General features: G+C 36.6%; 1 protein-coding gene across 22 annotated transcripts in view; it reads right to left on the bottom strand.

Annotated features, from left to right (window-relative positions):
• Positions 1-12,907, bottom strand: part of SYNJ1 (synaptojanin 1) — a 102,298-nt gene that overhangs the window by 34,612 nt on the left and 54,779 nt on the right. For all 22 annotated transcript variants that reach the window (XM_058427968.1, XM_058427970.1, XM_058427972.1 and 19 more), the window contains 5 exons: positions 10,329-10,520; positions 7,282-7,366; positions 3,449-3,589; positions 2,959-3,151; positions 1,929-2,087 (listed from right to left, as the gene is read on the bottom strand). In XM_058427968.1, coding sequence (XP_058283951.1) covers positions 1,929-2,087; positions 2,959-3,151; positions 3,449-3,589; positions 7,282-7,366; positions 10,329-10,520 — 770 coding nt within the window. The remainder of the gene's footprint in view (positions 1-1,928; positions 2,088-2,958; positions 3,152-3,448; positions 3,590-7,281; positions 7,367-10,328; positions 10,521-12,907) is intronic.

The raw sequence follows: 12,907 nt of genomic DNA, 5'->3' as shown, positions 1-12,907 counted from the left end.
ACTCTCCTGAGCCAGTGCTTCAAACTTTCTATGATGAACTAAATGTGCCAGTACCAGAAATTCCAGGAAAAACAAGAAATTTGTTTTTGCAATTAGCCAAGCATGTAGCCTAGTCTCTCAATGTCACTTCATGTTATGTATGTGGAAGAACTGTAATGGGAGATCAATGGCCATGAGAAGCCCAAGAATTAGTACCTACAGCCCAGTTCCTGATGAATTCCCAGCTCAAAAGAATCACTCTGATAATTTCTGGGTCCTAAAAACCTCAATTATTGGACAATATTGCATAGCTAGAGAAGGAAAAGAACTCACTCACCCCATAGGACGACTTAGTTGTCTGGGACAGAAACTGTATAATGGTACCACAAAAACAGTCACTTGGTGGAGTTCAAATCACACAGAAAGGAATCCATTTAGTAAATTCCCAAAGTTGCAAACCGTGTGGACCCATCTGGAGTCCCACCAGGACTGGACGGCCCCCACTGGATTATACTGTATATATGGGCATAGAGCTTATGCCAAATTACCCAACCAGTGGGCAAGTAGTTGTGTTATTGGCACTATTAAACCATCTTTCTTCCTACTGCCCATAAAGACAGGCAAACTCCTGGGTTTCCCTGTCTATGCTGCCTGCGAAAAGAGAAGTATAGCTATAGGAAATTGGAAAGATGATGAATGGCCCCCTGAGAGAATCACACAATATTACAGGCCTGCTACTTGGGCACAAGATGGCTCGTGGGGATACCGGACCCCCATTTACATGCTCAACCGAATCATATGGTTATAAGCTGTCTTAGAAATAATCACTAATAAAACTGGCAGAGCCTTGACTATTCTGCCCCGGCAAGAATCCCGATGAGAAATGCTATCTATCAAAATAGACTGGCTCTCGACTACTTGCTAGCAGCTGAAGGTGGGGTCTGTGGGAAATTTAACCTTACTAATTGCTGTCTATACAGATGATCAAGGGCAAGTAGTTGAAGACATAGTTAGAGATATGACAAAACTGGCACGTGCCTGCACAAGTGTGGCATGGATTTGATCCTGGGGCCATGTTTGAAAAATGGTTCCCAGTGCTAGGAGGATTTAAAACTCTTATAATAAGAGTTATAATAGTAATAGGAACCTGCTTACTGCTCCGTTGTTTGCTACCTGTACTTCTTCAAATGATAAAAAGCTTCATCACTACCTTAGCTCACCAAAATGCTTCAGCACAAGTGTACCATATGAATCACTATCAATCTGTCTTGCAAGAAGACATGGGTAATGAGGATGAAAGTGAGAACTCCCACTAATGAGTGAAGTTCTCAAAGGGGGGAATAAGGGAGGAGACAACCCCTCATATTGTCTTATGCCCAATTTCTGCCTCCAAAGAAAGAAGTGAAAACTAAAAGGCAGAAATGGAATCACAGGCAGACAGCCCAGCACCGCGCCCTGGGCCTGGTAGTTAAAAATCAACCCTTGACCTAACCGCTTATCTATAGATTTCAGACATGGTATGGAAAAGCATCGTGAAAATCCCTGTCCTATTCTGTTCCATTCTGATGAACAGTGCATGCAGCCCCCAGTCCCGTACCTCGTGCTTGCTCAATCGATCAGGACCCTCTCACATGGACCCCTTTAGAGTTGTAAGCCCTTAAAAGGGACAGGAATTGCTCACTCGGGGAGCTCAGTTTTTGGAGATGTGAGTCCGCTGCTGCTCCCAGCTGAATAAAGCCCTTTCCTTCTACAACTCAGTGTCTGAAGGGTTCTTGTCTGCGGCTCATCCTGCTACACTTTAAGGAAAGATAATTCTATTATCTGTTTACCTACAGATGCATATTCAAGTATAAAAAGACCCCAAGAAAAATTTAAAACATCTTGATTTAAAAAGGCATGTTTCATGACCCAAAATCTTAATGCAAGTATTTTCTCAAGTATGGATATACCTGTCCAGCATTTTTCTGATTGATAAGTTGATCTCCTGCTATAAGAGAATCCCAATTTTGCTGTCTTATGAGCTCTTTAACTTCTTCGTTAGGGAGATCGATTCGATAGTTGAAATCACCACACCAAAATACATAGTCATGGGAAAACAGCATCCTTCCCTGAAAGCAATGAGATAGAATTTTAAATTCAAAACAATCAATGTTCAAAAATGTTTTACAACAATTTCTTTGCCTGAGATATGCTTGTCTCCTCCCATGTCCTGTTTCTTTAACCCAACAGTAATAACACATGTGAAAGGAAAATAAATCTCAGGACCCCAAAATCACTAAGCCCAGAGAAAAATCAAGCCAGGAAATATGACAGGTAAACCTGCCTCCCATTTTACTACTAAATAAGATAGCTCCAAAGATAAGAAGCTACATAACTCCCTCACAATTTGCCCACAGGAAATTCCTTGTGGACGAAGTATAGACTGAACTCAAAATCATCCCTCAGAGACTCACCTGAGACAAACGTACATCTGACTGCTTCCTCTGCCCTATTGTTTACGTAAAAATTCAGATTCACTGAGCCAGACTAAATTGTGTGTTCAGTGGAAGGCTGATCTAGGACTTAAAAGAATGCAACCTTTTGCCTCTTATCTACTTCTAACCTGGAAGCCCCCACTTTGAGTTGTCCTGCCTTACCAGACCGAACCAGTGTACATCATACACATATTGACTGATGTCTCAGGTCTCCCTAAAATGTATAAAAGCAAACTGTACCCCCAACCACCTTGGGCACATGTCATTCTGAATTCTGGAGGCTACATCATGGCCACATCCTTAACCTTGGCAAAATAAACTTTCTAAATTGACTGAGCCCTGTCTCAGATATTTTGGGTTAATACACATGCAATATCTATTTAGGTGAATATTCTTAATGTTTCTAGGAATTATCTTAAATTTTCAAAAACATTGATGTAGAATTTGGGGCAAATCAAAATACATTTCAAAGCTTTATCTTCAAGAACAAGCAACAAGAGCTTACCATAGGAAAACTCAATTTTCGTGCTATTTCTACAAAATCTTCATTTCTTTCTTTGACTTGTGACTGCCCTGCAGCAAAGTGGCTACAGACGAAGCAAAGGCTGGTTGTATGGAAGAGCATTCGGATTGCAACTGCTCCCTTATTTCCAGTTGCACCTCCCATTCCAGTCTTCACAGTATCAACTGCAACATCCCTTTGAAACAAAGAATTCTAAATCGCAGATTTGAAATTTCAAGAGTTCCATGTGCATAGGAAATTAGGAATATACATACTCATATAAGTACACATGGTATGGTACTTTGAGGGCAAGCCTTTGAAATAGTACAGTGAAGCTATTGGTGAGTCTTTAATCAAAACCCCCCAAATCCCATTTTAAAACAAGAACTATGGATAGTTTTTGTTTGAAGAACTGAAACAATAAACATTCTAGGCTTTTTTCTTGTTATTTAATGGTAGGAAGTAGCCTTAGAGGAGTGTTCTGTTTACTGACCTGATAAAAGGAGCATGCTGTGGTCTGATAAAAACAAACAAACAGACGCCCACCAACTGTTCAGAAGCCAGCAGCACATACTTGTTGTCTCTGGAGATTGTCTTCTGAAGTTCTACAGCCCAGAGCTTCTGATTTGTTGTGCTACAAGAAAATATTAAAAAGAGAATTTTTTTAAAAAGGTATTGACAATAGCCTATTTTATGACAATTGTCAATTATACTTTTATCTACCCAAATTTCCTAAGACTCTGAAGGAAGCTTAGGCTGTTTTTGTTTCCTTTAAAAAGGAAAATCTAAAATTTAGCCAAAAGAAAACCACATTTCAAAATCTAATCTATTACTTCTTTACAAAGAAAATATAAAGACATTAAATGGCTACTCACTGGGTGAGTAAACTCAAACTTATACATTTTACTTTTTCCTTAAGTATTCATTAAGATCACAGAGAAGTATAGTAGTATCTGTGGGAGATTGGTTTCAGGACCTCCCATGATACCAAAATCCAAGGATACTCAAGTCCCTTATATAAAATGGAGTAATACTTGCATATAACCCATGTAAATCTCTCGTATACTTGAAATCATCTCTAGATTACCTGTAATACCTAATACAATGTAATTAGTTGTTGTATTGTTTACGGAATAATGATACAAAAAAGTCTGCAAGTAAAAAAGACAAGAAAAAGTCTGCACATGTTCAGTATAGACACAATTTTTAAAAATATTTAATATTTTGATGAGTTGAATCCAAAGATGCAAGACCCATGGATAAGGACAGCTAACTGTGCACATACATGTGACTACATGTGCTTCCAAATACATTTCCCCACTTTTCAAAATTTTTCTAAATTATAACTAATGTCTTCTTAAAAAATCTTGCTATGGGAAATTAGAAGACATAATCATTAAATAAACCACCATATACCCATTTCAAAATTACCAACATTTTGCCAATCTATGTTTTTCATCCTCTTCACCTTATCACATTTAAACATTAATAATTCCTTAATATCATCTAATAGTTTAAAGTTCCCCATTTATTAAAAAAAAAATCTTCTAACAGTTGGTTTGTTTCTTTAAAAAGGGTCCAAACAAGGTCTACATATTGCATTTGCTTGTCATGTCTCCTGTCTTTTTTTCTTGAGATGGGGTCTCATTCTGTCACCCAGGGCTGGAGTGCTGTGGCAGGATGTCGGTTCACTGCAACCTCTGCCTGAGCTCAAGCGATCCTCCCACCTCAGCCCTGCAAGTAGCTGAAACTCATTCCTCATCTTCTCAGTGAACCTTAACCTGATCATTCATTCGAGACTTCCAACACTTCCCTGTGTCCCTGTAGTTGATTCCCTTTTCCTCTCTTTTCCATTGCACTTTTCTAACATGCTGTATAATTTACTTATTGTTGTCATTGTTCACTGTCTGTTTCTTCCCACTAGAATACGAAGTCCATGAAGATAGGGATTTTTGTGTGTTTGATTCATTGGAGGTACTTAGAGTGGTACTCAGTAGGTACTGCTTAAATAAATGAATATTCACCACTTTATTAAAGAAGAATATATATATATATGCATGTGTGTGTGTGCATGTGTGTGTGTGTGTATATATATATTTGACTATAAATATATATATATATTTGAGACCGAGTCTTGCTCTGTCGCTCAGGCTGGAGTGCGGTGGTGTGATCTCCACTCACTGCAACCTCCGTCTCCTGGGTTCAAGCGATTCTCCCTGCCTCAGCCTCCTGAGCAGGTGGGATTACAGGCACGGGGCACCACGTCCAGCTAATTTTTGTATTTTTAGTAGAGATAGGGTTTCACTATGTTGGCCAGGCTGGTCTCAAACTCCTGACCTCAAGTGATCCACCTGCCTTGGCCTCCCAAAGTGTTGGGATTACAGGTGTGAGCCACCACACCCAGCCTAAAGAATTTGATTAAACCTAGCCTAAAGAAGAATTTGATTAAACTCTATTTAGACAAACAATTGATCCATGAGCTTAGTACTAGGAACCCTCAGAGTTACAGTCTAGTTTAGGACCTGAAAATATTTTTCAGGAAACATAATCAAACAACAAAATGAGTGAAGTTGATTTCTTTCCAATTTTCCTGATGTGAATTGTTATTCATTTTGGCTAATAAAATATTTGTCACTTGCAAGATTGATGACTATTTCAGCCTATAATTTTCTCCTGAAAAATCTTTTAAAATGTCATAAAAGATGGGAAACTGCTGAAATTTAAAAGCAAGCATACTTTGTTAAAATAAAACACTGAAGCTTTAAGCTTCACTCATATAATTTGTATTTATAATATGGGTTCAGAGCAGCGTTCCCAAAGTGTGATCTGGAGACATCTTTGAGGGTTCCCAAAGCCCATGGGGTCACAACTATTTTCATAATACTATTAAGACATCTTTCACTGTGTTGACTAACATTTGCACTGATGGTGCAAAAGCAACAATGGGTAAAAGTGCTGGTGCTTTCACTTGAATTCAGGCACCAAACTATACTAGTCATCATTACAATCCCCACTGCCATATACTTGCAGGGAAAAAAAATGCCACTTTGCCTAAGAATGTCCTTGATGAAGCAACAGACATTATTAATTTTATTAAAGCTCAACCCAGGTCGCATCTTTTTAATATTCTGTGTGATACACAGGAAATACACATAAAGCACTTGTGTTGCATACTAACTTATGATCTGTAACTCAAAAAAAGAAAATGCTTTAAGTTGTGAGTCAAACTGCCACTTTCTTTTTGGAATACGATTTTTCCTTAAAAGAACTAATGACAGACGGTGGTTATTCAGATTTAGGTTATGTGGCATTTTTTTCAACTAAGCCTGTCTCTTCAAGAAAAACAACCAAGAGCATTTGTTTTCAATAGAAAAACTTGACTTTTCAGGCAAAAATTAGTATTCTGGAAAACTTGTATCTACTACCATGATCCTTACAGCTTCCCAACAATTATTTTCTGATGCAGTTACCAGTGATGGTAATTAACCAATATGATGCTTTGATATTACATAATGAAATGTGTTAAAATTTGGAAGTGCTACATAAGTTAGGGAACCCAAGTGACCAATACATGATGTTACAAAATCATGCAAAGGTAAAAGATGAATTTTAGATAATAGAGCAGAAAAAGTTCATCAATATGGTTTCAGATTCCATTTTGCAACTAACCTTTAAGACACTACCATTTGGTGTAGTGTCTTATCCACACTACACCAAGGTAATACTTCTCTGTTATCTACACTACAGCAGAAAATAAATGATCTGTTTTGATGTAGTATCAGAGAAGAAATTATCTAGAAGAGTTATTAAAATACTTCCTTTTCAAACTACCTAGTTATGTGATTTTTCTTCACACACTTCAATCAAAACAACATACTGCAGCAGACTGACACAGAAGTAGATGTAAGAATCTGGCTGTCTTACAACTAGACATTAAAGAGATTTGGAAAACTACAAGACAGTGCCACCCTTCTCAGTAAATTTTTTGTTTTCAAAAAGTTATTTTTCAAAAAATTTATTTTATGTTAGCATGTAATAGGTTTATTATTGTTTTTAAGTCAATTAAATGTTTTTAAATTTTCATTTTTAATTTCTAATAAACAGAGATATAAACAACATTAACAAAAGTTATTTAACATTCTCAATATTTTTAAGTGTGCAGAGAGATCCTCAGACCCAAAAGTATCAGAAATGCTCTTTTACAGTTTTACGAGCACCCTTCCATTTATTATTTCAAACTATCCTCGTAACAATTACTTAATTATCTGTCCTCCATAGTTTCCCTCAACTGGCAAATTTTTCAGTGTATTAATGTGGCTAGCTTACCTTGCATTCACAATGTTTCCAGCATTCAATTCTACCATTTCTTCAAAACCAATTGCAAATATATCAGTTGGCTTACTTCTTTTATCTAAAATTAAGCATCCAAGAAATACTTTTAAACATAGCCTCAGGCAAATGGCAACCCCATCCAACACAACATAACACCAGATCTCATAACGATTGATTTTTGTGTTTTGAGTTTAACCAAATTCATATTAAAGGCAAAAACTCTTGAGTGGAATAAAATTATTAAAATTTACTTTCTATTAAGGTGTCCTAAGTTTGCTTCTTTAAGACTGTTATCCTTGAAGATTCTTAAGCCCTTTCAGAATTCACTTTGAAAAAACTCTTGCTAAAGTTTTTACCAGGGACAGCACAGAAACAAGTCATTTCTCAAATCAAAATCTCACATAAAACTGGAGAGAGAAATTATTCAGAAAAGGCACAAAGAATAAAGTGACTGAGAAACTACCTCAAATCGCTGGTAACAGTTGGGAGGAATTTTTCACTTTCAAATTTGAAAAACATAAGCTTGATCTTTTTGCTATTTTCTGGGTCAAAGAAATCCAGGAAAACTAGGAGAGATCCAGAAAGTAAGACACATCACTCTGTCTAGCTGCTGGCACTCTGGAAACTACAAGGACTAACAGAGAACAGAACTGTCTGAGAAAGTAGCCCAGGGAGACTTCGGGTGCCCCAAGTTTCTGGAAATGAGAACAAATAGCTAGGAAGAGCCTATATGGCCAGATGCTACAGCCCCTGCCTATAATGCCAAACACTTTGGAAGGCTGAGGTGAGAGGATCACTTGAAGCCAGGAGTTTGAGACCAGCCTGGGCAACATAGTGAGACCCCCATCACTACAAAAAAATAAAATAGAAAAAAATTAGCTTAGTGTGGTGGCATGCCTGTAGTCCTAGCTATTCAGAAGGCTGAGGAAGGAGGGTCTCTTGAGCCCAGGAGTTTGAGGTTATAGTGACCTATGATACGGACACTGCACCCCAGCTTGGGCAACAGAGAAAGACCCTGTCTCAAAAAGCAAAAAAAAAGAAGAGCCTATAAATAGTCTGAACTAATACTGAAATTTAAAAAAAAATTATTGACTGCTATTATGTGCAAGGCTCATGTATACATCATCTCATTTAATCTGCCACAAAAACATCTTATAAGAAAGATTATTTTTGTCTTTTATTTACAAACAGGAGGCTTGCCCAAGTTCACACATAAAATGCAGCCTGGCATACACAGTCTAAAGCCAAATTGCCTGAGTTCAAATCCTGGCTTTGCCACTACTGCACAAACATGGGCAGGTTCCTTCCCTTTCTGTGTCTCAGTTTCCTCATCTGTAAAATTGGAATAATGGTGTCTATGAAATAATAGGTCATCTCTGAGGATTAAATGAACATATGTAAAGTACATACAATTATAGTGTTAGCTGTTATTTTATTATTATTACTATTACAACTTCAAGTTAGCTTCAATTAAGTAAGAAAGAGCATTTTAGGCCAGGTGCAGTGCCTCACGCTTGTAATCACAACACTTTGGGAAGCCAAGGTGGGTGGATCACCAGAGGTCAGGAGTTTGAGACCAGCCTGGCCAACATGGTGAAACTCCATCTCTACTAAAAATACAAAAAATTAGCCAGGCATGGTGGCAGATGCCTGTAATCCCAGCTACTCAGGAGGCTGAGGCAGGAGAATCGTTTGAACTCGGGAGGTAGAGGTTGCAGTGAGCCGAGATCCTGCCACTGCACTCTAGCCTGGGCAACAAGAGCTAAACTCAATCTAAAAAAAAAAGAAAAAAAAAAAAGAAAGGTATTTTAATAAAAAGTTTGGGGAAAATCCCAGGGTTTAAGATGAGACTGATGAAAAATAACTAAAAAAGAAAAATTTTATCTCACACCATTTCCTATACACATCACCCTCACATATAAAGCTTGGTAATTATATACTATTTTAAAAAGGAATTAAAGTTAATTTTTAAAAAGAAGAAGATTAAGTTCATGATTCTAATCAAAATGTTTCTTTCTTTCTTTTTTTTTTTTTTTTTTTTTTTGTTTTTTTGATTTTTTGAGAAAGAGTTTCACTCTTGTCACCCAGGCTGGATGCAGTGGTGGGATCTCCGCTCACTGCAACCTCTACCTCCTGGATTCAAACATTTCTCCTGCCTCAGCCTCCCGAGTAGCTGGGATTACAGGCACACACCACCACACCCGGCTAATTTTTTTTATTTTTAGTAGAGACGGAGTTTCACTATGTTGGCCAGGCTGGTCTCAAACTCCTGTCCTCAGGTGATCCACCTGCCTCGGCCTCCCAAAGTGCTGGGATTACAGGCGTGAGCCACCGTGCCCAGCCCAAAACCTTAATAAAAGTATCCTCTGCTCAATGTTTGGTTCTGGCTATTTATTAACAGTTTGGTGCAGAGAACCCAAACTGAACGCCAACAAAGTTTTTCAAGGATAAATCAGTGCTCTTAAGTTATTACATAAAGTACCAATAAATATCACAAGTTTTATAAGGCTGCTGAAGACCCACTCTGACATTTCTTATCTTAGTAACTAAATAGAGGATTAAGAATTGAAAAATGGGACACAGTAGGTTTGAAAAATAAAACTCAAGTGATCGATTATATTTTAATTATGTAATTTTAATTAAAATTAATAAATGATCAATGTTAAATGGACATAATCTTGGTTTATGTCCATAATCTTGGTTTATGTCCATTTAAAATAAAAACAAAACTAGATTTTCTTATATGTGTGGTTGCCTTCAAAGAAATCTATGTGTGAATTCCTACTTCCTGAGAATCAACTATGGAAAAAAGATTTTTTGTTTTACCATCATATATTTTTATGAAGTAGAAAATAATGGTCTAGAAATTTTAAAAAGCTGAGATTTTAATAGATGTGATCTTTAAAGATGTTGGTCTTCAAATGTATAGCTCCAAGTTTCTTTCATAAATTAATGCATCCTCTAAAGTGCTATATTTGTTTTCTAGATCAATACAACACAGTCAGGATTTATTAACTAAATCCATATTATAAAAAGCCAACCTTGAAACTCCTGGATGCCAGCTAACTTGGGTGCATCAAGAAGCCAGTCAGTGAGTGTCTGATTCTTAAAAGCTATGCTGCGAAATTGCTTCCCACCATTCACATTCCAGGTTCCGACACATACTCGAATTTTCTTGGGCTTTGAATATTTGTAGAAATTCTCACACATGCTCTTTAGTACTTTAGAAGATGCTAATCAAGACAAGACACAACAGAGTTTTAGCTGCATCAAACCATTTATAAAAATTGATTTTCATAACGGAAATATGATGTCCACTGGAAAGCACAATCATTATCACAAGCACAAACAAGCAAAAGATACATGCACAGGCACAAAAAAAGATCAGCCTTCAATGCAAAGCCCGGTATGAGGCAATTAACCAACACATCTTTAAAAAAAAATAAAAAAGTCAACATTAAATACAACAGCCAAAGTAAAAAAAAAAAAAATACTACACATACAGAATTATTGCAGCAACATGCAGAACAAATAGTTCTGTTTCAATGAAATGGTACATTAATGTACAAATCCTATGAACGATACATTTTTGGGAATATAGCAATTAACTTTCTACAACTTTCATTAAGAGTCTGGTAAAAATATAAATTTTATTTTTCTCCAAACAAAAACATTTAAGAACATTTACATTTAAGATTGTAGCTACTGACAGGCAGCTTGATGAATAATGGCTCCTTGAGAAAAATACAAGCTGATATTTCTGAAAATGAAATCACTACTAAATGCTTCCCATCTCACTCAGAGTTGAAGCCAAAGTGCTTAAACAATGGTCCACAAGGCCCTCAACAATTTGTCTTGTTTTTCCACCCTCATCTTCCACTCTCCCTGGTGCACTCATTGCTCAGACACTGGCCTTCCTGCTGTTTCAAAAACATATGAGGCCTGCTTCCACCACAGGGCCTTTGCACTGGCTGTGCCTACAGCCTGCAACACTCTTCCTGCACATCCTTCAAGTCTTTACTTTCCAATGAGGCCTTCTCTGACCACTTTATTTAAACTGCACTCTGCCCTTAACTTGCCATTATCCCCTCCCTGCTTTATTTTTCTCTATAGCATTTATCACATTTATAAACTATGTATTTTATTTATTTATCCTGTAACTGTCTCCCCTCATGAGAATGGAAAATCCATGAGGGCAGACGTGTTAGTCTGTTTTCTTTATGGGAATACTCCTAGTAACTAAAAGACTACCTGGTACGCAGTAAGTGCTCAATAAATAATTGTTAAATGAATGAATGTTCAATACATTTTGAATCCTCAATCTCTCTCCTTTTTTTTTTTTTTTGGTCTACAACCCATCTTTTCCCTTTTTAAACCACATTCTATCTTGGTTAAATTCTCAGCATAGAACCTTAAAAGCACCTCAACCTAAAAACAGAATCTGTACTTAATTGGTAGCTAACCGGTAACAGGAAAAGGACATCAAAACTATTTTACCTTTTACCACATGATCTTATTTTATTATGATATTATCTTAGGATACCAAGATATAGCAGTCTTATGAGGAAATGAGAGTGAAAAAGGCGAGTGACATCTTAGTATTCTTGTAAAGATAATTTTGACCTGTGGAACTGCTGATTTAGATAAGTATATCCCCACTGTTTCCAGGGGCAGATATGCAGATATCTCACCATCTAGCTGTTTGCTTTGATTGCTTGTATAGAGGTCTCTGGGTGGTAATGAAAGCAGATTACTTGTCTGGCCTGTTGGTATGGTTAATTCAAAGCTGACTGTACCTAGATAAAAATAATTCTCTACGATTATGGTTTATCATTGCTCTTAAAAACTGAAGTCACTGCTTGTTGTTACCAATGAGAACATAGCTTCTACAATCCATTCTATATCAACACACAAGTTCTATAATAATTACATGGCTTAAAATATTCAGCAAGACAATGAACTGTGTGAATAAAAACGTACTGCCTCACTGTATGAACTAATAAAATCAAGTCAGTTTTTAAATGAAATAAAAAGGTAAAAAATAGTCCTAGTTTATTCTTAACTGGTGGCACCTTAATGTGCTTAAAGAAACAGTGGGTCAAAAAAATAAAATAAAATAAAAAATTTTGAAAAAGAAATAAGTCTATGCTCAAACAACAGATGTCCATCCCTAAATACCATACAATTTCAGAAAATGGTGTTCATTATATAACTCAAAAATATATCTAGGTGCTCCCTTCCTCTACCCTTCTTGAGAAAATAATCAACAGCTTCTCAAAACATTCAGAACAATAACTAAGCCGAACAATTCTTAAGTGATAGCAAATCCTTTTCAACTAAATTTCTGGCAAGAGTTAAGCTTTCATTCCTTTTGCCACAGATTTATGTTTAAGGACAAGATCATAAACCTTGCCCAGAGAATGAAGACGTGAGATTCCTAGGAATAAATAGGCAAGAAAAATAATAAATAATCTTTAGGTCTTACACACTTAACTATTCTTTGTTAGACATCTTGGCACTTTTTAAAATTAAAATATTTCAGATCATATTTTAGTGCAAGTCTATAGTTTCGAAACTATTTCATTCACAATAAGGAAATGCAACAATGCCTTCTTAAATA

The sequence above is a fragment of the Hylobates moloch genome, unplaced genomic scaffold (genome assembly GCF_009828535.3).
Source record: "Hylobates moloch isolate HMO894 unplaced genomic scaffold, HMol_V3 SCAFFOLD_14, whole genome shotgun sequence".
In the NCBI taxonomy this organism is placed as follows: Eukaryota; Metazoa; Chordata; class Mammalia; order Primates; family Hylobatidae; genus Hylobates; species Hylobates moloch.
Note: the sequence above shows the minus strand (reverse complement) of the source record. Positions and strands in the feature narration are given on the sequence as shown.